The 24,646-nt window shown below is 47.6% G+C and overlaps 7 protein-coding genes across 7 annotated transcripts; 4 read left to right on the forward strand and 3 right to left on the reverse strand.

The window, feature by feature from the left end:
* Positions 1–320: 320 nt before the first annotated feature.
* UA08_03818 (Aconitate hydratase, mitochondrial) lies at positions 321–3,104 on the reverse strand (the record flags this gene model as incomplete). Its single annotated transcript, XM_020266160.1, has 6 exons — positions 321–584; positions 648–2,592; positions 2,679–2,698; positions 2,769–2,846; positions 2,914–2,931; positions 3,069–3,104. The coding sequence occupies 6 exons, from the start codon at positions 3,102–3,104 to the stop codon at positions 321–323; spliced, it is 2,361 nt and encodes a 786-aa protein (XP_020121180.1).
* A 925-nt stretch (positions 3,105–4,029) lies between these two features.
* On the forward strand, positions 4,030–4,489 carry UA08_03819 (hypothetical protein; the record flags this gene model as incomplete). The annotated part of the gene is made up of 3 exons (XM_020266161.1): positions 4,030–4,070; positions 4,125–4,304; positions 4,369–4,489. The coding sequence occupies 3 exons, from the start codon at positions 4,030–4,032 to the stop codon at positions 4,487–4,489; spliced, it is 342 nt and encodes a 113-aa protein (XP_020121558.1).
* Positions 4,490–5,012: 523 nt separating this feature from the next.
* On the reverse strand, positions 5,013–6,115 carry UA08_03820 (hypothetical protein; the record flags this gene model as incomplete). Its single annotated transcript, XM_020266162.1, has 4 exons — positions 5,013–5,078; positions 5,134–5,485; positions 5,542–5,884; positions 5,947–6,115. The coding sequence occupies 4 exons, from the start codon at positions 6,113–6,115 to the stop codon at positions 5,013–5,015; spliced, it is 930 nt and encodes a 309-aa protein (XP_020121559.1).
* Positions 6,116–6,435: 320 nt separating this feature from the next.
* On the forward strand, positions 6,436–9,033 carry UA08_03821 (DNA repair protein rhp54; the record flags this gene model as incomplete). Its single annotated transcript, XM_020266163.1, has 6 exons — positions 6,436–6,473; positions 6,598–7,114; positions 7,177–7,260; positions 7,311–7,434; positions 7,487–8,034; positions 8,089–9,033. 6 exons carry the CDS (start codon positions 6,436–6,438, stop codon positions 9,031–9,033), a joined length of 2,256 nt encoding a protein of 751 aa, XP_020121280.1.
* A 337-nt stretch (positions 9,034–9,370) lies between these two features.
* On the forward strand, positions 9,371–12,623 carry UA08_03822 (hypothetical protein; the record flags this gene model as incomplete). The annotated part of the gene is made up of 10 exons (XM_020266164.1): positions 9,371–9,438; positions 9,517–9,679; positions 9,741–9,911; positions 9,968–10,658; positions 10,713–11,452; positions 11,515–11,619; positions 11,671–11,789; positions 11,851–11,930; positions 11,984–12,140; positions 12,209–12,623. 10 exons carry the CDS (start codon positions 9,371–9,373, stop codon positions 12,621–12,623), a joined length of 2,709 nt encoding a protein of 902 aa, XP_020121560.1.
* An 810-nt stretch (positions 12,624–13,433) lies between these two features.
* UA08_03823 (hypothetical protein) lies at positions 13,434–13,671 on the reverse strand (the record flags this gene model as incomplete). The annotated part of the gene is made up of 3 exons (XM_020266166.1): positions 13,434–13,468; positions 13,519–13,526; positions 13,562–13,671. 3 exons carry the CDS (start codon positions 13,669–13,671, stop codon positions 13,434–13,436), a joined length of 153 nt encoding a protein of 50 aa, XP_020121276.1.
* A 5,379-nt stretch (positions 13,672–19,050) lies between these two features.
* Positions 19,051–21,164, forward strand: UA08_03824 (hypothetical protein; the record flags this gene model as incomplete). The annotated part of the gene is made up of 2 exons (XM_020266167.1): positions 19,051–20,866; positions 20,938–21,164. 2 exons carry the CDS (start codon positions 19,051–19,053, stop codon positions 21,162–21,164), a joined length of 2,043 nt encoding a protein of 680 aa, XP_020121277.1.
* Positions 21,165–24,646: the final 3,482 nt, after the last annotated feature.

Consider the following 24,646-nt stretch of genomic DNA (forward strand, 5'->3'; position numbering starts at 1 on the left):
AGAAAAAGAAAATAGATGACATATAAAACATGACGGGCTATCTCCATGCAGAACACCAATTGAATGAGCCAACCATCCAAAGACGAGAAAAAAATAAAAAAAAATAAAGAGCTCTTGAAGAGTGTTGACATTTTTTGTGCATTGATTCCAGTTATCCTGAAAACTCGTTGAACCAGGGCATGAATTACGGAGCCATGCGATCGAGATCTGGCAAACCGCACATTTTCTCGGTAGTGCGATGACTTCGTTTGATCTAGAATGAGCCTCACTGTTTTATCTCTTTCTGAGACTCTCCCGATCTTTCGTTATGTATATTTGAATTAGGCGCTCGCAGACTTGCGGGCCATGGTGTTCAGGGCAGAACCGTCACGGAACCACTCGAGTTGAGACTCGTTGAAAGTGTGACTGAGCTTGACATCGAAAGAGCTGCCATCCTTGGGGTGAACACGGAGGGTAATGGGCTGGCCAACAGCAAGCTCAGTGCAGAGCAGGTCAACCTTGGCATCGGTAGGAATACGGTCGTAATCAGCTGGGTCGGAGAAGGTAAGAGGAAGCATACCCTGCTTCTTCAAGTTGGTTTCGTGCTAGAAACGAGTAAGTCAGTATTAGAATTCCTTGGAATGTATACTATATGATAGAATACTCACAATACGAGCAAAGGAACGGGTAATGATAGCAAGACCGCCAAGGTGACGGGGCTCGAGAGCAGCGTGTTCACGAGAGCTTCCCTCACCGTAGTTCCAGTCACCTATGACAACCCACTTGATTCCGCGGGCCTTGTAGTCACGAGCGGTAGCAGGAACAGCACCATACTCGCCAGTAACAGCGTTCTTGACCTTGTTGGCCTCACCGTTCTCAGCGTTGACGGCACCAATCAGCATGTTGTTGGAGATGTTGTCAAGGTGACCACGGTACTTCAACCATGGACCAGCCATAGAGATGTGATCGGTGGTGGTCTTGCCCTGAGTCTTGATCAAGATGGGGATGCCTTCAGCATCCTTTCCATCCCAAGGAGCGAAGCTAGAAAGAACCTGAAGACGGTCACTGGTAGGAGCGACGGCAACCTGGATAGATTCGCGATCAGCGGGAGGAGCCTGGTAGGTATCACGGCCGGGATCGTATCCGTTGGCTGGGAGACCATCACCAGTTGGGGGAGCAAGCTTGAACTCCTTGCCATCCTTGTCCTTGAGGGTATCGGTGAGAGGGTTGAACTTGAGGGTACCGGCAATGGTCATGGCAACAACAAGGTCGGGAGAAGTGACGAAAGCGTGAGTAGCAGGGTTGGCATCGTTGCGGCCAGTGAAGTTACGGTTGTAGGAAGAGACAATGGAGTTTGGCTCGCCCTTCTTGACATCCTTACGATCCCACTGTCCAATGCAAGGACCGCAGGCGTTGGCAAGAACAACACCGCCAAATTCCTCAAGGGTCTGAAGCTGACCGTCACGGGCGATGGTAGCACGGATCTGCTCGGAACCAGGAGTGACAGTGAAGAGAGACTTAGCCTTGATACCGTGGTTCAGAGCATCACGGGCAATCGAGGCAGCGCGAGACATGTCTTCGTAAGAAGAGTTGGTGCAAGAACCAATCAGACCAACCTTCATCTCCTCGGGCCAGCCATTGGTCTCAACAGCTTCCTTGAACTTGGAGATAGGGGTAGCAAGATCAGGAGTGAAAGGACCGTTGATGTGAGGCTCAAGCTCAGAGAGGTTGATCTCAATCAACTGATCGTATTCGGCACCCTCGTCTTCGCGGAGATCCTTAGCGTACTCGCGAGCAAAGTCACCAATGTGCTTACGCTTGGTGGCATTGAGGTAGTCGTACATGCGGTCGTTGAAGGGGAAGAGAGAAGTGGTAGCACCGATCTCAGCACCCATGTTACAAATAGTGCCCATACCGGTGCAGGAAAGAGACTCGGTTCCAGGACCGTGGTATTCGATGATAGCACCAGTACCACCCTTGACGGTGAGCAGACCGGCAACCTTGAGAATGATATCCTTAGGAGCAGTCCAGCCAGACATCTGACCAGTGAGCTTAACACCAATGACTTTGGGGGCCTTCAATTCCCAAGGAAGACCAGCCATGACATCGACGGCATCAGCACCACCAACACCAATGGCAGCAATACCGAGACCACCAGCGTTAGGAGTGTGAGAGTCAGTACCGATCATCAGACCACCGGGGAAAGCGTAGTTCTCCAGAACAATCTGGTGGATAATACCGGAGCCGGGCTTCCAGAAACCGATGTTGTACTTGGCACAGGCAGAAGAAAGGAAGTTGTAGACTTCCTTGTTAATCTCATTGGCACGAGCCAAATCCTTATCACCACCAAGCTGAGCCTCAATCAAGTGGTCACAGTGGACGGTAGTGGGGGTCTGCACAGATGGCATGCCAGCCGACATGAATTGGAGAATGGCCATTTGAGCAGTAGCATCCTGGCAAGCAACACGGTCAGGGCGCAGCTTCAAGTATGACTTGCCACGCTCAATCTCCTGTCCGTGGGGATCATCCAAATGGGAGTAGACGATCTTCTCGGCGTAAGTAAGTGGTCGGTTAAGACGGCTACGAACAATGGCCAAGTTCTCTGAGTATTTCCTACAGAAATAAAACAATCAGTATGTACTTCTTCTGTTTCGCTTGGCTTTTTCTTCCTAGCCTCAGCAGAGTCAGGCATATCATACTTGTAGTTGATGTAGTTTCCCTGTATCGACCGAAATTACGTCAGCACTGACTTCATTGACTGCCTGGTATAGTAGTTATCTTCGGCTTACCTTTTCCCAGTTGGTCATCTCAACCTTCTTGTCGAGGGGAGAGTCAGACACGGTGGCCATGCCACGAGAACCGAGGAGCTACGTTTGTTATGTTAGTATGCAGTGGACAGACTGCAGAGTGGTGGCGCAGAAGCTTGTCACTTACAACTCGGGACTTGGTGCCCTGTCGAGATACAATCAATTAGTCCATGCACCAACAAGGAAGCAAAAGAGCGAGCAATCGCACGCCAATTGCTCTCAGGACAGCGCGCTCTTCGCACAACCGATCAAAGCGGCCAGAGAGCAGGGAGGACGACTTACCACCGCACCCAGGCGGGTGAGCCTAGTGGAGATCATTTTGATATCTCTAGGCAGAGCAGCAACTCATTCAGTTGAATAAAGCACACGATGTCCCAGGAGGAGGCGTGAGGGAAGAAAGTTTATAAGAGGAGAGAAAAGACAGGTGAAAAAAGGGCCTGTTGCTATGAGGGAAAAGAGCGCAAGTGACGCTGGCGGCGGTTACTAAAACCGGAGCCTGACCCGGCTATGTTACGGCGTGTACGGAACCCGTATTGAAATTCGCGGGATTTGAGCGCAGTTCAGGCCTGCGATTCCGGCAGCTGGCGTAAGCAGCCAATCATGTTGGAGGTAATTGAATTGGCAACGGCAAAAAAATACGGGAAAAATACACATCCCTTTCTCCCCGTAAATTACTGTGGACCCGGGTGGTTCGCAGCTGTTGCCAATGGTATGCAGCCCATTACCAACTGTATTTTTAATATCAAGTCCTTACAAGTTAGCACATGCTCGGATGAACGCGCGCAGATAGCCGGATAACCAGCGAGGGGCACGATGGAAGACGACGCTGACAGCCGGTTGACGCCCCCTTCTGAGATTCCTTGACTCTCCGTCCACAGTTGCAATATTCTCCTGCTCCTTGAATTCATGCTACGTACATAGGTTCAATAACATACTAAAACAGTAGCATAATGCTACGTTGCTCGTACCGTAAATAGTAAGTTAGTGCGAAAAAAAACGTCATAAATTACGGTAAAAACTTGCCGTTTGTCGCGTCCGCATCCGACCTTAGCCGGAAGCGCCGTCTAGCTAGCCCTTCAGCCGCTGTCCAATCAGCGCCCGAGAATTACTGCCCAGTGCCGAGAGCTTGAAAATTTTTGGCGGTGAACCACCAGCTCGATATCGCGATAGAACATACCCATGGTGTCCATACAGCCAATATAGACACACTTAGACGTTGGAACATTGTCCTGCAGAAGATCAAATGGGCGCTACCAGGAGGATCAAGACCAAGCGGCGGACGAGGTACGCCGTGATCAAACCCGATGTAGTTACCAGTCAGCTGATCGTATCTTGCAGGGACTACGATCAGATTCGCTCGGATCTCGCCTCAAAGAAACACCTACAGGACTACAAGGCTACAAAAGATGCCGAAGATCTTCCTGGTCTCGGTCAACACTACTGCGTCGAATGCGCAAAATGGTTCGAAGACGAACACAATCTAGTGGCGCATCGCAAGGGGAAAAACCATAAGAGGAGGTAGGCAAGATCTTCTGGCAATTTATCATCCATCGGTTGCTTATGTTTGATGTCGCCGTCACAGGCTGCGAATTCTCAAAGAAGATCCGCACACACACAAGACCGCAGAGGCGGCTGTCGGATTAGGCGTTGATAACGGCCAACGGGAGCAGACGGTGATGGATACCGATGAACCTGAAGACTAAGATGGTGGCCAGTACACTCAACAGAAACCATTCGAGGCAGCTCAAAGAAAAAGAAATAGAAGCCAGCTGTCATGCGCACCATGCTCAACTGCTGCTAACAAGGAGCCTTTTGTTCGGAGACGCTCACCATGATCATCTTCGTTTCGTATCGTCATCATCAGTATCCAAGCGAAGGCGCAGTACAAAAATCCGCACATGCTCGGTTGGGCATTGTCCGATGTTCGCCAGAAGGCTTCCCGAATAGCCGGTCTCCCAACTTCCGATTCACGGCACACTTGATGGATTACGGGGCCGCCCGCACCAAGGTAATTTTACATTACCAGCCGAGGTAACATTGGTACCGTTTGTTGTGTGGATAAACATTAAACACAGTCGCTTTGTTTTTTCTTGAGACAAAATTATCTAGGAGCGCTTGGACTGGATTTGTTGTCAAATGCATTGTTGATCTGGGACCAGTGTGTGTTGTGCATCTCTTCAGTAGCTATGAACAGGATACGCGATCATAGAATTATACACACTCACGCTATGCGCCTGGATGAGTTGCGATAGCTGCCCCAAATTCTCTCATTAACCATTCATACACGGCCCACTAGATTCAATTAGCAGCAGGTAAAGATTTGCAAGACTTGTAGTTCCACACATACCTGGGCCGCATTGACCACAAACGCTCGTACACTACAAATGCCTAACCCGCGGAAGAACACACGAAGCCCTTCGTTATGGTATGCCTCCCGAGCAATGCCTAACGAGCCCAGCGTTCTGAAGTGTGACAGCGGGGTCGATACAGAAGGCCTTCGTCGTTGCACCTCCGTACTATTGTTTGAAACAACTAGAGGTTGAGCTTGCAACCTAGTCTTGACCACATCCAGTGGAAAAATGGAAGCCCATGTAATGATACCGGCAACACCACCGCAGAGAAGCACTTTCAGAGCCTCTTGGTGACTACTCTCGTGGGGGGAGGATAGACTGCGCTTGGATAACTCATAAGACCAGAAACTATTGATCGTTTACATTAGACCCAAGTCCAGAGCACCAGAAAGAGACGTGCTCACTAGAAACCATAGCCTACAGCATCCCTGATGCTTGTGATAAGGCCACCAAAGTACAGTCCTCTGGGTCCATGTACTCGGACAGTATCACGGAACACAGACCAAGAGGAGATGCTTTTATCTCTACTCAGCTGCGTCCGGCATTTGATGAGTTCTGTCGGTGACGAAACAACCCAACTGGCCATGCCGCCTGCAGCACCAGCCAGCCAGACATTGGTTAACGATACTTTGCCGTCAAGGTTAGTTGGATCAATAACTGAAGGGTCAAGGAATTTGAGAGATCGGTTATAAGCGACAAAAAGTAGAGCATTCAAAGCACCGTATCCCAGGATGGGAGCAGCAGCGCCTAGTTCTGTTAATATTTGCGACTGAAGAGGAGTAGTTCTTAATCCTCTGGGCCATACACACCTTTGATCAACGATGTTCTTGTTTCAAAATAGCCATGGCCTTGAGCTTGGGCTCGAAAGAAACCTGGTTCCTTTCTAGCTTGTAAACGAACTTTGACGAGGTCGAGAGGGTTGCCAATCAGTATTCCCACAGCACCACTGATGTACCCAGCCAAAAAGTCAGAGGACATTGACGCTACATGGGACCATCAATATATGCATGCATCAGCAGCGTCGGTTTGATGGCGGGGTTCTTCATTTGGCAACCCTATATCACGTGATACCGCGTTATTGACAGCTACCCCAACGCGGTTCCACGCGTCTTCGACTTTCGAAGAGAGAACGGATTGGAAGGAGCTGTGTTCCCGAGGAAACTTGCAGTGACACGATTTTTGGAAGCAGTTGGAGGTGTTGGAATACCTTATTTTGGGGGTTCGTCGACGCTTGGTAGAAGAAAATGTACAAGCTGGTTCAATGACCAATGCTTACAACGTACTTGTTGATGCTAACAATGGAGCAGGCAACGCCCACGACTGACAGCAACTGTTGGTAAGCATACGCCTCAGAAGGCTGCACGACTTCACGGTCCGTCCGATCAGTCTGCCGAACGCCTGTCCAAGCCTTTCAAATGTCCCGGCTCAGCGACAGCTACAATCACCTCTAACCGACCGAGCAGAAAGCGGCGCAAGGTAGACTATACAGGTGCCGATGGCACCGCCGACGATGATTATAACAGACCATGGACTAGCGAAGAACGCCTTGCACTTGCGAATCGCGACGTTAACAGGTTTGGTGTATTCAAAGTCAAGGACAAGGATATGGCGTTCAAGCAGCGATTTTCGGTGCCTTTGATCAATAAAACCGCCGGTGGATATGATCCTGCGAGACCTGCGCCGACTCTTGGGATGAGACAGGGCGCTACGTTTATTGTGAAGCCGCTGCACGATCCCAGTGGAGAATTCGCCATAGTGTTATATGATCCTACTGTTGATGACAAGCCTACCAAGAAGACGGAACAGACAGAAAACCCAGAGGAGCAGCTACCACGGTTGGATGAGCCACTGGTCCATAAGAGTTTAGTAGATATTCTTGGTCTCAAGAAGAAAGTTGAAGATCGTCCGAAAGTCCCTGTCGTCATTGATCCGCGACTTGCAAAAATCTTACGACCTCACCAAGTTGAAGGTGTCAAGGTAAACACAATCCTAATACTACGCCACTCCAGGCTTCAGAACTAAGAAATACCGGTGACTAGTTTCTTTATCGCTGTACAACGGGAATGATTGACGAAAATGCAAATGGATGTATCATGGCAGACGAAATGGGACTGGGGAAGACGGTAACTTATATCTTTCAAAATCTTACAAACGATCTACTAATATTTTTTAGTTACAATGCATCACTTTGATGTGGAGCCTGCTTAAACAGTCACCGGAGGCTGGAAAAACTACTGTGCAAAAATGTGTCATCGCTTGTCCCTCCACTTTGGTTCGTAATTGGGCCAACGAGTTAGGTAGGACCTTTTTATCTAATGTTCCTTTCAAACATGGTCGCTAAGAATTTAGTCAAATGGCTGGGTCCCGATGCTGTGACCCCATTCGTAATCGATGGCAAAGCTACTAAGGCCGAGTTATCAAGTCAGCTTAAACAGTGGTGCATTGCTTCAGGTCGTTCAATTGTGCGCCCTGTACTAATCGTATCATATGAGACGCTCAGGTTGAATGTCGGGGATCTCAAGGATACACCCATAGGCTTGTTACTCTGTGATGAAGGACACAGATTGAAGAATAAAGAAAGCTTGACATGGAAAGAACTCAACAGTCTCAATGTCAGTCGCCGCGTTATTTTATCCGGTACTCCAATCCAGAATGATCTCTCAGAGTACTTCGCTCTTGTTCATTTCGCAAACCCGAACTTGTTGGGAACGCAGAATGAATTCCGAAAGAAGTTTGAGATCCCAATCCTGAGAGGCCGGGATGCTGCAGCAACCGATGAAGACCGAAAGAAGGGAGACGAACGCTTAGCAGAGCTATCTGCTATCGTGAACAAATTCATTATTCGACGGACGAACGACATTCTTTCAAAATACCTGCCAATCAAATACGAGCATGTGGTATTCTGCAACCTTAGTGAATTTCAAATGAATCTGTATAATCATTTCTTGCAGAGCCCAGAAATTCGGAGTCTTCTCAGGGGAAAAGGAAGCCAGCCACTCAAAGCAATTGGACTTTTGAAAAAACTGTGCAACCATCCAGACCTTCTCAATCTATCTGCAGATTTACCTGGATGCGAGCAATTTTTCCCAGAGGATTATGTTCCTCCAGATGGCAGAGGCCGTGACCGGGATATTAAATCTTGGTACTCCGGCAAAATGATGGTACTTGATCGTATGTTGGCAAGAATACGCCAAGATACCAACGATAAGATCGTTTTGATCAGCAACTATACACAAACTCTGGATCTTTTTGAGAAACTGTGTCGCGCCCGAGGATACGGTTCTCTGCGATTGGATGGAACAATGAATGTGAATAAAAGACAAAAATTGGTGGATAGGTTCAATGACCCAAACGGTGAAGAGTTCATATTCTTACTGAGCAGTAAGGCTGGCGGCTGTGGTATCAACTTGATTGGAGCGAATAGATTGGTCCTTTTTGATCCAGATTGGAACCCTGCAGCAGACCAACAGGCTCTGGCCCGTGTTTGGCGTGATGGCCAGAAGAAGGATTGTTTTGTCTACAGATTTATTGCGACCGGCTCTATTGAAGAGAAGATCTTCCAGAGACAGTCACATAAACAATCATTGTCTTCCTGTGTTGTCGATTCTGCCGAAGACGTCGAACGGCATTTCTCTCTAGATTCACTTCGAGAATTGTTCCAGTTCAAACCAGGTACACGCAGTGATACTCACGACACATTTAAATGTAAACGGTGCAAACCGGACGGAACTCAACATATGAAAGCACCAGCTATACTATATGGCGATACGAGCACCTGGAACCACTTTGTCAATGATGGCGAGAAGGGAGCGCTGGGCAAGATACAGGATTTGTTACTGAGGCAAGAGGCGACAGAAAGAGATGTATCGGCAGTGTTTCAATTTATCAGCAGCTAGGTTAGTGGTGTAATCTGCTTTTCACTTGGTGACTTAATTTGTATATAGAGAATCAGGCAGCGACGAGTAATTTATATATTCCCCGTTACAAAATTACCGTACCAGCGGGTAAAATACGTACGTCACCGCAAGGTCGATAGCGTCCCCGCACATGCTTAAGTCCAGGCTATCAGATTAATCTCTGGTGTCAAGACAACATCGATACGATGTTGAGCACGCACTCGCGTGGCTTTTCAACGCTTCTTTTCACTGCTGCAGCCTGAGGAAACAACAATTATGGATACCTAGATATTCTGCCGAGCTTGAACACTGGACCATTGTCGCCCGAGGTTCGAAAATGGATCAGTCGGTTCAGCGCTTGTTGAATGACAAGCTCTACGACAAGAGGAAACAAGGTGCTCTGGAGTAGGTTGATCCTTTTCTATTGCAAAGAAACAGATATAGAGAAGAAAAATATTTCCTGACTCTGAAAAATAATTGTAGGCTCGAAAAGATCGTCCGCGACGCAACAATAAAAGGAGAACATGACACGATCCAGGAGATCGTAGATCAGCTATGCCATGACTACGCTTACGCTGTTCACCAGCCCCATGCTCGCAATGGAGGACTCATCGGTTTAGCTGCGGCCTCAATTGCGTTAGGATCGGTGGGTGATAAATGAAGCATCTGACTATGTTTCAGCGCGGCTGATGGTTGACTACTCACAGGAAGGCGTGGCTCCTTACTTACAAGAAATCGTTCCTCCAGTCCTCGCATGTTTTTCCGATCAGGATGCAAGAGTGAGATACTATGCCTGCGAGAGCATGTACAATATTGCCAAAGTCGCTAAGGGAGAGATTTTACCTTTTTTCAACGATATCTTTGATGCGCTTTGCAAGGTACGAGCACCGCTTGTGACCCGATTGATACATCTTGAAATGCTAACACTTCTCAGCTTGCCTCTGACTCCGAACTGTCGGTCAAAAATGGTGCGGAACTTCTCGATCGCTTAGTCAAAGATATCGTTGCCGAATCAGCTGCGTCGTACGTTTCCGTGTTGCAACTTGGGGAAAAGCCTTTGCAAGACCTGGACCATGGGAGAGATATAGAGGAAGCATCTATGGATCTTCCCACTGCATTCTCGCTTTCTATGTTTATACCGCTACTGCAAGAACGTATACATGTTCTCAACCCATTTACTCGAACATTCCTCGTCTCGTGGTTGACTCTACTCGATACGGTTCCTGACTTGGAACTAGTTTGCTATCTGCCAGCATTTTTAGGAGGCCTGATAAAGTTCTTGGGCGATCCCAACAAGGATGTGAATGTTGCTACCCAGGGTCTTTTGGAAAGATTTCTATCAGAAATCAAGAGAATCGCGCGCATCAAGAAAGGCATTGCTGAAAGCAAGAAGAGTAAGGATGAGATTGTCGTACCAGCCACTAGTGAACATACCAGCACTACTACTGGTCACAGCGAGGAAGTAGAGGAGAGCGACAATGCTGTGGCGGATTCAGTGTCTGTTGATGCCGACGATGATGACCACAGCATCGCTGCTGACGGCGATTGGGTCCCTGGGCAAGACGCAAATGTAGATTATCCAAAGATACTTGAAATACTCGTGGGGTTTGTGGATACAACATATGGTAAGTGCCTGGAAACCCTTTCAACATTTAGCCTTCTCGCTAACGCATCATCAGAGGAGGAAATGCAACTGACTGCACTGCGATGGATTGACGCTTTCTTTGAAATTAGCCCAGAGGATATACTTCAGTTCGTTCCGGCGCTTTTAATTCAGGTTCTTCCGGCAATATCAAGTGGGTCGGATCAAGTACGGCAGGCGGCGACGAGAGTGAATACCTCACTCATGGAATACATTGTCTCTCTTTCAGATGATACACCTGAAAGCTATCAAGCAACTACGTCAAAGGGTGCACCGACGTCGACAAAAGAAGGAGAAGAGAGAAGAGCTTCTGTGCAAAGTGGAAAGCCCTCTCTTGAAAATCACAACAGTGATGGCCCTTCTTCTAGTCCACCATCAGACCTGGATTATGCAGCTGCGGTCAATTCTCTGACCCTCCAATTCCTAAATGAAAATGAGGGCACAAGAGTTGCTGCTCTCTCATGGCTAATCATGCTTCATCGGAAAGCACCTCGCAAGGTTCTAGCCTTTAACGATGGCACGTTTCCTGCGCTCCTCAAGACATTGTCAGACCCAGCCGAGGTGGTGGTTACCAAGGATCTCCAGCTTCTTTCTCAAATATCGCGAAACAGCGAAGATGGATACTTCACGTCTTTCATGATCAATCTCTTACAGCTCTTTTCTACCGATAGGAAACTTCTCGAAGTCCGTGGTAATCTGATCATTCGGCAACTTTGCATGAACTTGAGTCCAGAACGTATCTATCGCACATTAGCAGACTGCTTAGAGAAAGAAGAGGTTCGTTCCATTTTCAGTTCACATAACGACTAAGGTATCTAATATTGACTCGACATCAATAGGACATAGAATTTGCTAGTATAATGGTGCAAAATCTCAACAATAACTTAATTACAGCTCCAGAACTCTCCGATCTGAGAAAGCGACTTCGGAGCCTGGATAGCAGAGTATGATCTTGACCGATTCATAAGCCACTTAATGCTGACCTAGAATTTCAGGAAGGGCAGACATTGTTCGTTGCACTTTTCCGGTCATGGTGCCACAACGCTGTTTCCACTTTCTCTCTCTGCTTGCTAGCACAGGCTTACGAGCAGGCTTATAATCTTCTTCAAATCTTGTGAGCATGCACGTGTTTTTTAAAATCCGAACAATGATTGTCTGATACTGTTCATAACCAGCGCGGAATTAGAGATGACAGTAAATATGTTGATCCAGATCGATAAGCTGGTGCAGCTTCTGGAGTCCCCTGTTTTCACATGTCAGTGTTACATACGACATTTGTGATTTTTTATGCGCGCTCACCTTTCTTAGATCTCCGATTGCAGCTTTTGGAACCTGACAGATATCCATACTTGTATAAATGCTTGTATGGTGTCCTGATGCTTCTCCCCCAAAGCTCAGCTTTTGCCGCTTTGAAGAACCGTCTCAATAGTGTCAGCAATATTGGCCTACTACAAGGCCCACGTCCGTAAGCATTGCCTATGATTTTTATTCGTCTCAATTGACCCAGCTAATGAAGCCATATCCAATACCCAGGCCTGCTGCTGGCTCTTACGAACGGTCTACAGCAGGAAGTCGCTTGAAAACCCGCGAAGACAGCTCCGTAAGGTGGGTGGAGCTTCTCGACAAGTTCAAGAACGTCCAAGAGAAGGCGAAACGGCACCAACGAGCCTCACAGCGGCAGTTTGAACAGGATTCAACCGGGACTATACAGAAACATCCTTCACTGATCGGTGCGTTATCTCTAGCTGCTGCTACTGATCAACAAGGCGGCAGAGAAAAAGTTTTTCCCGATGTGCCTAAGAGTGGCTTTGGCAACACAGGACTAGGGATATCTGGTCGTGGGCCAGAGGGTCGAGATGGTCGGTCTACTCCGACGTCTGCCAACAAAAGCAGGTCTAGTTTAAGTCATCTAGGCCGACTGGGTATTGGGGGTAAGAAGAAGCATTGACAGTATTTTTCGGACAGAAGAGACATCGTCTTGATTTCATAATGTATTTATTTCCATTCACGGTTTATATGTTACAATTTCTTCAGAGTGATGCCAATGATGGTGCTGGGCGCTCTCTGAGCAAGGAGATATACGAATGTAATTATCGGCGACGACATTAAATTACTAACCCGAGGACAATTCTATCCAAAGTACGATATAGACTACTCAACCAATAAATAGTTAACTAGTCCGTTAGCAAATGCAGGCGATGACTTCATATGCCCTTATCGTCACGTGATCCGTATCTGTTGAATGCTTCCTTGCTTTTTCCGGGGGCCAAACAAAGCTGAGACAACTTTCAAGGTTGTCGTCTGCTTGACAACTTTTTCATTTCATAGTCACAACAGCTCCCCAAAGCTGCAATATCAACCATCATGTGTTATTCCTGCTCATGTCGATGAGGATCAGTCTTGAATTGCTTGGTTTTTCCCTCTTCAAGTCGACACCCGGGGCAACACCGGATGGAGGAAGCCGGTCACACAAACTGGCGAAAAGCGTCTGGTAATTTGCTATCGAAGTTCAATCCTGAATGATGCCTACTCGAAACCCTCAACCTCTTATACTGTGCGACGAGAAGGATGCGAATAGATATGTGTCGCGAGTTATTCCATGGGTTTTGTTAGCAATAGTTGTTTATGCTAGCTATGCTGTGACAAAACCGTTATGCAGTAGGAAACTTCCATACGGAGCTGACATAAAGCCTATTTGTTCTATTCTTTGCTAATTCTGAGTCTTGACAGTTGACTATTTAATTCATCCTCAATCCCATTACAACCGGGAACCACGGATAGGCGCTGGCGTTGCTATCATCGTGGTTTTCTACGTCTTGCTATTTCCTGCATTCACCACATACCTCCGCCTCTATTTTGTTGTGGCATATAGTCCAGATTACTTACCGAGAGGAGCAAATTGGGTACCACCCGAACCAGATAATAGAACTTGGGTTTCGAGAAGAAGAAACAGAAGGAAAAGAAAGGCAGCGTCGAATGAAAGCGCAAACGGACATGTTGAGAATAATCAAGAAAAAGAGCAGCGATCAGCTGCTGAATCCGCCGATATTGAACACCAGACTGGCGGAGTCGCGTTTCCGCTTGGCGAAGCCTCCCTAGAAAGTTTCTGGGTGAAGGATATCTTCGTTTGTCAAGATGACGGGCGGCCGGCCTACTGTTCCAAGTGTTGCCAGTTCAAGACGGATAGATCGCATCATAATCGCGACGTTGATCGTTGTGTGCGAAAACTGGATCATTTCTGTCCATGGGTTGGCGGAGTAGTCTCGGAGAGCTCGTACAAGTTTTTTCTTCAATTTGTCGTTTATACTGCGATCTTCACCTGCTTTTGTTTAATCGTGTTTGCTTACTTTATTGCTGAGCATCGTTCTGATGTAAGGATCTTCTTTTCTGCCCGATTTCTACTGCGCGAATATTGACGTATCTTCACACAGACCGGCAGAGTAAATGCTCAATGGGCTGTCGCTCTGGGATTGTGAGTAACTTCTACTCCATTTCAATAAGCTAAAATACTAACCTGTGTCTTAGAGCGGCTTTGTTTTTCCTGTTTTCTGCAGGCATGAGCGGGTCATCGCTGCATTCAGCTTCGATAAATACTACAACAATTGAGAATCTAAGCAGACATTCGAAGGTGTGGACGCTGGCGATATATATTAGTCCAGATCAATTTCGGCGCCTTATGAATGCCAGCAGAGATGGCCAGTGGGCTCTGACTTTTCCTACAGTCACATTTCCAGTTCAACCGTCGACCACCATCAATACCGCCACACCTGTCACCCAACAGCCATTTCGAGATTCTGCTCATGAGCTTCAACCCACAATACCAAAGCCCAACACTAACACGAATGATAGTCAGAGCACAACGACCAACATGCGCACATTCGCAATTTTGCGCACGCAGCCTGGCGAGAATCCATTCGATCTAGACGATCCAATCAAGAATCTCCAGCAAATAATGGGACATACCCTCTGGGACTGGCTGCTACCGTTGAAAGTAGCCCCGTGTGTAGATCATAGTAGCACTGTGAGTGCATACCCGATGGGGCCCGTTGTGGATCGTTTAAAGCGAGAGGCCGGTATACATGATGATGGACAAGAAGGAGAAAGAGAAGAAGCACCCAATAACAACAATGATCATAATGATAATAATAATCCTCGTCATCATCGAAGTTCCATTTCGCACCAGAAAAGCGATGAGGGCCAAGATGGGACAGGCCAAGCAGTCATACAACATCGATAGACAAATTGATAATGATTTTCTATGTTCTTCGAGTTTTGCTCAGTTTTTACTACATATTTGTTTTTACCTGGCATTATTAGCATTCAATGCCAAGTTGAAGATACCTACTTCCGATGCCATAGTACCCATCTATCTTGTGAATTATACAAGCTGAACTAACTCACTATTTCGACCTGGCCAGGCAGCAAATGTTAATAGAGAAATTGACGGAATATTGCATTGATCAAACAAAAAGACTGGATTGAAGTTTGTTAATCACAGGCATCAACACTAGATTGATGGGAACAATGTAAGACATGCAAAAACTAAATAGATAGGCATTCTCAGGACATGGATGTTAATATCATTTGAAATTTGTAATATATAGTGAAAAACCAGCTGTGGACAAGGGATGGGGAAAGAGAAATATGGAATATAAAATGAGTAGCTAGATCCCGAAATTTGAGTGACAACTGTTCTGTCTTTCTGTCGGCTTATAGAGAATAGCTTTGGTCTGTGTTGTCGATTGAGTGATTAATTGAATGGGTGATTGAGTCAAGCCCAGCTCAACATGTCGAAGTGCGCAAAGTTGAAGCAGCCGAGGGAAAGACAAGGTAGCGAATGGATAGATAGATATGCAGCTCGGCCATGATGCTTGGATGGCATAAACTATGGCCCAATCGATAGAGTCTATCGATAGATAACCTGACAATAAGGGCATCGTTTGTGTCCGCATTCCAAACAGCTATCATAGAGCTGCGTGTTCCAGTATCCTCTGCATTGATGGCATATCCACAGCTCCGCCGGTGCTGATAGGTCTTGGAAAGCGAAACATTCCATTTTGCAGTGCATATCTGAACTGGAAGACGCGAGATTTGATGGTGCTTCTTTTATTTTCTCAAGGCAATTGGTAGGGTAGCGGTCTGTTTAGCTAATTGAAAGCAATTGTTGTTTTTTTCAATTGAAATGATATGAATAAATGATATTCTGAAATCCTCTGAGTGATTGTGGTCGGCGATCCCGATGTCTAAAGAGATTTGAGCTGTTGCTTTTTCGAGTTGACTGATATTTAGAAAATATAGGTATACTTCCCATCAGGATACTGCTTCTTATATATGGTATTTCCTCAAATCCACACAAAATAAAGAGAAACCTCAAACCCGCAGCAAGAATGTACCCGGTCACATTGTTTCTTTCTCGGTCCTGAGATGAGATGGACCAGACAGATCTTTCACCCATTGGTAGTGCACTACTCTAGCATCAGATCCCTTGCGGCATCACCTAGATGTTGCAACGGTAAAGAATGATGGCAGTGAGACCTCATGGTGATACAGAGCCGGCGTTGGAAACAGATGTTTCCCCATTTCGAAGTCGGACGCAGTCATCTGCGCAGAGGAATCTTGTCGTTCCATGGTGTTAGGTCTTCCGGACTCACCACCAGCGGTTATGCCGATAATCCAGGCATCAGTCCCGCGCTGGTCTGCAGCGTTCTTTTTTCTATAATGGACCCATCTTCATCTTTGGTACCGCTTTCTCGCAGGTGTCCGGCTCTTTTCAGGAAATCAAGGAGCAAATTCAGCTCACAAATGGTGTTGATGCCTAGCCGGACCAGACTTTTATGGACAGAATGGAATGAAAAAATAACTTTTCCGTAGCTGCAAGCCCATAATCTTAAAGATTCCAGCTAGCTAATGACGTTGTGGGTGAGCATCGCGTTCAATAGGCACCGCAATCTTTCCGGTTGAAGTAAATATCGAACATAACCACGGGCCCAATGCTTCTTCTTAGATACAGCGGGTCTTCTGTAGATCAACTGCAGAGATGTGCTCAGGAGAAGCAAGCCCTGCTTCATTTGTCCTTGATCGTCTGGACCCAGGAAATAGAATGCCGCATTAGCTTAGATCCGAATACCTGGGAACAGGCAACTAGGTGCTGCGATATGCTCCCTGCAAAATGCAAGGCAACTAGTTCTTCACATCTTAAGACTTATCGCAGCATTCCCTTGGTGGCCCTACCATGCAGCCCGGTTACCACCGGATCTTTATCCAAGATCCCGGGTAACACAATGAGTGCCGCCTAATGAATTCCGGTTTGGGAATCAGTAAATAATATCCCATTTCCAGTGCATGCTCGAGTAATAGTAACGATGGTACGAGGTCTTTTCCGATGCAGTGTAGTGGAGCATGGAGACACTCAAGGTGGGATTAGGCACGGCAATGACGCCAAAATTCGGTCGTATTGATTATCTACTATTATCTACGGAGTTGAAATTGCTCGGTCATGCCTTATTCAGCTGCTTGTACCCGGGGTGATGCCCGACGATAAACCAAGCAAGTCAAGTTTTGTTTGGGCGCTCCCTGACTATGCAACGATCGTAAACATACCAACCCAGAACCTTGGTGGGCGAATCAATGGCCTATCACCCATCCATTTCAAGGCTTGTAGTGGGTAAAGCGACTCGAAGCTTGGAAGGAAGTATGGTTATGGCGCAGTCAGGCTGTTGGGCACCATCTCATAGGATCCAAGAGCACGTATATATAGAGATAGGCGGAGGTTGGTCCTGTCTGTCGTTTCACATAACAAGCATCCCCTTAGCTAACTTGGGTCACTTGCTTGATTCCTTAATCAGGTTTATTAGGTACCATGTGGACTGATTGGGCGAGTATTCCGTACCCGGCGTACCGTGACAGGAAATCATTTGCTGGGGTTGTTGATGGTTAGTATTGACGGCAGGCGGTTTTCAGGCTTCAGCAACGATCAATCACTTCAATTAGCTGGGTTTGACCCACCGGACCATCGGATGTCGCCGTCGGGGTCCATATCAACCCATGGAATCATCCTCACTTTTTGAAGAGTTGACCCGCGGAAAGGTACAAACATGATAAACATTCCATCCTTGCTGAGTTGTTTGACGGTTCGAAACATGTCCACCAAGGCAATCACCTGACTGTGATGTTGCAGTCCACGGAATTCCCATATTGACTAGATAGTACCGATCGATTCGCTGGCATAATCGGAGCCGACGGTTTCCGACAGCAAGCGGCTTCGTTGCCAAGTCAATTGGATTGCTGCCTCCTTCGTTTTGAACCGAAAGTGTACCGCATCATCATATTGAACCGTTCCCGTACGACACACAATAAGACTTATTTTACGACGCGGCGGCCTCATCGACAGGGATGACCGTGTCAAACCAGCACTACCCCGGGACCGTTGGCACGCTAGACTACCGCGATGACGCAGTGAAGAAGCCGAGGTCCACTTCAGCAAAGCCATGTCCAATTGTCCACGATAACGATAAATATAACGATAGCCACAAGCAATCCGAATTCAAACCAAAACGGCCCCTGGACATCGGCGCATTTTGCCGGCAAGATACCCAACGGCCGTCGAGGGGGAAGCCAATTCAATCACCAACTCGACACGTTATTGCCGCCTCGAATACGTACAGAATACGGAACGGAGTGCGTCCGCCTTCTGTGAGACACAGAAGCAGACGCCACCGGTTTCTAGTGGAGTTCCGCCGAGAGAGTGAAACCTTGAGGCTCTGTATTTTCTAAGTACGCCGTCTCACATACGACGCGCACTCCATCCATTTCAGTTCCCTCAGGCTAATCGGCAAGAGAGAGGGTCGCCCGGAGGCTGCTGGCTGCGTCATAACCTCGATCGTCAGCCATTCAAGTGCCAGAATGCAGTAGCCGCCCCGCTAACAGTTAGTCAATATCAGCTGAAAACCGCCGACTTGAAGAATTATTTCGGGCGGACGTGTAGCCGTTCTGACGAAGGCTTGAAAGTGAAGTGAATAACAAGAGGTCGCTCGGCGTGACGATTTGCAATCAGCAACGAAAGTGCGCTTGGCAAGTCCCGTGCCTCTCAGACTCGGTCGCGCCTGCCCGAATCTCCATCCCGCACTTGCCTGCTTGCCTAACACACACGTGCACGACTTCCTTCCTGTCTTTCTTCTTGGTCTTCTTCTTCTTCTCCGTCTTCCTCTTCTCTGTCATCTTCCTGCGACACGACACTATAAGAGACATCTCTCCCACCTTGCCTGAGCTTCGTTGTCGGAGTCTTAGTTTTGTTCGTCCCTACTATTTATTTGTTGGCGGGGTAGTATCATCCCATCGTCCATCATCCAGAGAACCTTCCTGCCAGAATTCAGATTATGAGCCACGCATCTCGATTCCGCTCGAACTCCCCCGGGAGCAGGCGGCTCGTTGATCCTATGCGTGCATCGACGGGAACTGTTTCTGGCGATCTGTATAGTTCTCCGACGAGCTACCATGCCTTTGACGGTTATCTGTCTCCGAAAACCACGGAAAGGCGAGGTGGTTTCTTCAGCGTCGATAATGGAGATCGCCTCGAAGCTCTTCCTATATCGACCACGACTTACCGAGACGCTAATCACTCTACGAAAATGAAGACCGCCTACGCCATCCGTCCGAGAAGCCATACGGCTAGCGACTCTAGCCGGCGCCAACTAAGTTTGAATATTCCCCCATCATCAACATCAACATCATCGGCCAGCCGACAGGGGCCCGTCGTGATGTCTGCGTACGATAGACCAACGAGCCCCTTGCCGCCACGTACATCATATACTCGCGACGAGCCAGAACGCTATGTCTCGCCAGCCACCTCGGCTAGCCGATCACATAAACGCATGCACAGCACGGACTATACAAGTGACAGCGGCTATGGGCCACCGGTTGAGAGACATAAAGCTCATGACCACCGCTACCGTATCTACCGACCAGCAGGGGTGTCACGCTACCATGCCTATGGGGATCCCAGACAGTGGGACGATTCTAGGTATTACGATGCTTATTCATATACAAATGCTCGAGAAACATTTGAGAAGGAATCAGCAGCAAGAAGCTCTCAACGGAATCGCAGCCGAGTAGGACGCCCTGCAAGTATGGTGGTCACTGATAATGCTCTAAGTCGGCCTATGTATGAGAAGGATCCTAGAAGATTACCACCACAGCGAGGAATCGACCGTCATCCTGACGAGGAGAGGCTACGCATCACCAGCGGTCGAACCTATACAGATAACGAATCTCACTGGGATCAACAGAGACATCCACGTCAGCAGCGTCCTTTGTTACATCAAGATCGAGAGGACGGCTATCTCTCAGTCACAGATGACCAGAAGCATTCCAGCCGTCATCGTCATCGCTCTCGTCCACGCTCTCGTAAGCATGCAGAGGACTTTCTCGCACCCGTGCTCAGTGGACTAGCTACTCTTGGTTTGGCAAGCGGCTACTCGGATGACGGTAGGGACACTGACCGTGCCAGCCGATCAGGCAGAAACCGTTCTCGAGACGTTGAGCACAGCGATCATGATCGTGATTACTACAGGCTGCGAGAGAGGGAGAAAGCCGTATCTGGAGATGAGAGGAATACCCACCGACATCGGCGCCATCATAGGGACCGGTCTCAGCGGCATGAATCCTCTTCAGACTCGCCTAGTTCTGGAGAACACTCGCGGCTGCAGCGACGTGGAAAGTCATCATCACGAAGGCACTACGACTCGAGCGGTTCCGATAATGGGCGTGATCGGCGCAGAAAAGAAGATGATAACAAGCTCTTGACTGCACGTAAAGACGATATCTCTGAGGTATCTGGAAAACGTTCAGTAGATACTGAGAGCGAAGAACGTCCTCGAAAGCCGGTGGCTGTCGAACCCCCGGCGGTGAAGGAGCCAGAAGCACCACCAAAAGGAATCCTCAAGGCTCCTCGAGAGAAGTTCCCTGAAGATACGAACCATATTCGAGAGGGGGTTGCACCGCTCAAGGATGCACAGAAGAAAGGCATCCCTCCAGGAGCTAGGTGGACAAAGATTGACCGAAGACTTGTCAATCCGGCTGCACTAGAAATGTTTCACGAGCGATTTGAGGAGCGGGCGGAATATGTGATTGTTCTCCGGGTTTTGACAAAGGAGGAGATCCAAGCATTTGCAGTCAAGACGCAAGAAATTCGGGGTGAGCATTTTTTTTTTTTTATTGTTTTGTTTTCCTGAAAATTAAACACGACTTGATTCTAATGAGGTTAGATGCACGCGCCAAAGCTGCGCAGGAGGAGCGTCGCAGGCTCCGAGAGGAACGACGTCGCAACGGGCAAGTTGACAGCTTGTCTAGCGACGATGAAGAGGATGACGATGATGGAGACGAGAGAGAGCCATTGGCCATCGAAGCAGCGCCGGCGAGAGATGAATTTCCAGTGATGCGAGGCAAGGACCGTGTCGGCAATGAGACAGTATCTGAGGCAGTGAAGAGTTAATATGAAAGGCTACATGTATTGAATGCTTGCTTGTTTGATATGTCGTTATGCGTATATGTATTCCTATTGGTTCCTTCTCGTGTCAACAATTTACATGCTTTTTACATATAGAAGAGCAAATGGGCTGGCCCGTCCGTGTGCGGTATCAGCGTGGTAAAAAAGCTTCTATGATGCTGTCTTTTGGCCCCATGTTTTTTTATTCGCCTCCATGCTCATTCGGAATCTTGTGACCACGGACCACGTGAGGGTAAATTTCATCAGACCATAGATCAAACAATCCTAACAATAATCAAGTCTTACGGAAGGGTATGCTGAATCGCCTGATACAGGAAGAGAATAGGCTTCAGTTGCATGGCATTTCAACAATCTATGATGCGGGAGTTTATGGTAATTCCCGCGTTGCATTATATATACATTTGAAAAGTTTAGCAGTACCTAGGTTCTGCTAGTCACCAGATACTTACCCATTGCCGTATGGTAGTAATGAAAGCTCGAGACTTAGAAATGTCAGTAAATAATAGGACGAAAAGAACGCATCCTTCCAAGCTACGCGTAACATGCCAGTCCTGCGAGAGTCTCCTCAGGACAACCGTCCTTGTCGATTCAAACGATGCGGAAGAAGAGTGGTTCTATGATTCTCTAGCTTCTGCTTGAGGGCGTTCCATTCTAATGGGACCATGGAGGGAAATTCTTTACCAAAACATCAATTGACGAGTTGTTTGCAGAAGGGATCTGAGGATGACTACTACTCTTGCTACTAACTAGAACTCGCGCCTCAATCAGAGATACGGTAATGTCTTCGCGCGAATAGTTCCAAAGTCCAGCACTGAAAGGCGAGGATAGCACTGAGAATTAGGTCCTCCTCAAAATGGACACTCTGTTCTAGGAAACACTACCATACCACCGACAGAAGACAACCCATCCAGGTCGCAGCCAGTTCATCCGGATGCAGGCTTTGCGCACCCTGCTTATGCTTTTGCATATGTGATTAATGTTCCCCTTGATTACCATGACGCCTGGAAATGATTCCTCGGAAATGCGGCTGGGAACCCATGTGGACACCGACCGGGCTTGATGTGCAAGACGGCAGGCATAGTGAACGAGCAAGCGGGCGGATCACGGTGGAAGAAGTCGAAAAGCGCCAGACAATCAGGGCTTCCTGCCCTTGTACCAAAGGGTTCATTGTCAGGGAATCAGACTGAGATGCCACGAGTAAGCTCATTCTATATTGACATGAAAGACGACGCTGATATGTGTGTGACGCAGGTGGGCAGTTCATTTCGCCCCGAGGTATCGGAATCCTATGAAGCTGGAATTGGCGGATGATCTGAAGCCAACGATTCAAGAGCAAAGGGATCTCGAAGTTCCGCTATTTGAGTCGTGGTTTCGGCAACGCATACGATTTCAAACGAAGCCCTTGAAATGAAGTCTTGTGCAGAGTATCAAGACACATATATCCTGTCCTCGATATCTACCAACGCCTACAGATAGGAAAGTTAAGCTACTATAGGGTCTACCATGAAGTCTGAAAGTACAAAATCCAGAGCCAAATTGTCGGTCTGGATATCGTGGAATAAATGCTGTCGATTGACCGTTTCACTAAAGAATTACCTAGGTCTTATAGGGACAAAGATGAGGCTACGGGGATGGCAAGGATAGACATAATACATATACTACCAGGTAACTATGCACTGAGTATGTATGTCACAACCTGGGTGGTGTACTAGGTGCGATCCGTTCCGTAACCTTGTTAGCTATATAGCTATATAAACTTAAATACTAAACCTTAGTTTCCATGGATATATATTGATGTTGGGAACCGAGTCTATCTGTATGTAGTTACTTACTAGGGACTGACTGACTATTGAAATTGTTTGAATTATTCAGCAAGACGCTATCCCACTGGCTCAACTACGTAATTATAGGAAGGTAGATAAAGGAGCTCGCTTAAGAGTTCTTAGTTGGTTGAGTATTTTACAATACACTGCCCAACCATGTGTACGTGCAGTAGTATGAGGATGTAGTATCCCGTTCGCACATTGATAGCGCAGTCCAAGCGATCACATGTAATACGTACATACTTCACATGCGCTCTTGAAGCTTGAGCTTGGTACAGTACAGCGCCACTGTTATTAGCGACTATTACGTATTAATCTTGGTGGTAGATAAGTACATACTCCGTAGTCGCTATTATACATATTACATACATACAAGTCATGACTAGAACAATAGCGCTCGCTGACCGCGCAGGAACGCGGCGCCGATCGTGCGGAGGGTGGAAAGTCAAGGATTGGATATGCTTGGTCTTGGGCTTGGGGCAAGTCTGGGAGAGGGGGTGGAGAGGGGTTTTCTCGCATGACTCTACGTGGTTACAATATGTTTCCGTTCGGTTCGGTTTAGTCTCGAGTACGGAGTACAAAGACAAAGGGGGGAGGGGAACTTTTCTTATTTCCACGGTACTACTAGTAAATTGCGATGGTGTGACGAATGAAACAGTGCCACCCTAGCTAGCATGCACTAGATAGCTGTCCAATGACAGCTGATCGATTCCGTAGTTGGTACCAAGGAAGACTCGTACTACATACAGCTGTAGGTTGCCGTCGATGCATTGGAATCACGGATGAGTGCTTCCTTGGTGTCTTTCAAGACTTGGAGAGATGACAAATAACATACTAGTCGAGAGGGCTGGCTGCTTGATTGACTTCTGGATGCAGTAATGGATTAATTGGAATGCATGATTCATCGGTTCACCCAGATTTAGTCAACGGCAGACCTATTCATTCCTTAATGCTAACTAACTAATGCGAATGCGAATATTAATTAGAATTACATCTACTCCGCATATCATCGTTGCATATGGCAGCTCTGGACCTGGATCCATAACGGACCGTGGCGCACACTAAATCGCCGAGCGGGTAAAAAGCCACGGCCATCGTGAAGTCGCACGGCTGACGGCTCTAGAACATCGTATTTTTTTGCTACGTTCTCCGGAGTAAAAAGCCGCGTGGGTCGGAAGTGGTGCTTAGCTGCCGGACCTATCTCATAACTGCCTGAGACATCTCAGCTACCGATCGTCCCGCAACCCTTGTTAACTAACGCGTGAGAGGTTTTTATTTGTCTCTAATTTTTTTTTAAAGTCAACGTAAGACTAGGCTGATGGGTTTAGCCGAGAGTCGCCTGAAACTGGACAGAGTGGATTGCACAGCTTTAGCGCAGCCACCCCGTCAGTACTTAGAAAATCCGCTCACAATCTTGAATCGTCTTGTACGATTCTTTGTCTGCCTGCCCCACCTGCGCACCCTGTGTCCTAAACTCCACCAGTCTCCGCGCTGATTGGCGGCATGCGGCATTGTGGGGAACGGCTGGACGGGGAGTGGGCCCTGGGTGCTAGATTAGGTTAACCCCGTGCGTACCATGTCCCCATTGGTCCTAGTGCCGCTTTGTGGCGGTCCTGTGCCAGCTAACGTTGGTAAGATTACCGT

Source organism: Talaromyces atroroseus (assembly GCF_001907595.1).
Source record: "Talaromyces atroroseus strain IBT 11181 chromosome Unknown scaffold_3, whole genome shotgun sequence".
NCBI lineage: Eukaryota > Fungi > Ascomycota > Eurotiomycetes > Eurotiales > Trichocomaceae > Talaromyces > Talaromyces atroroseus.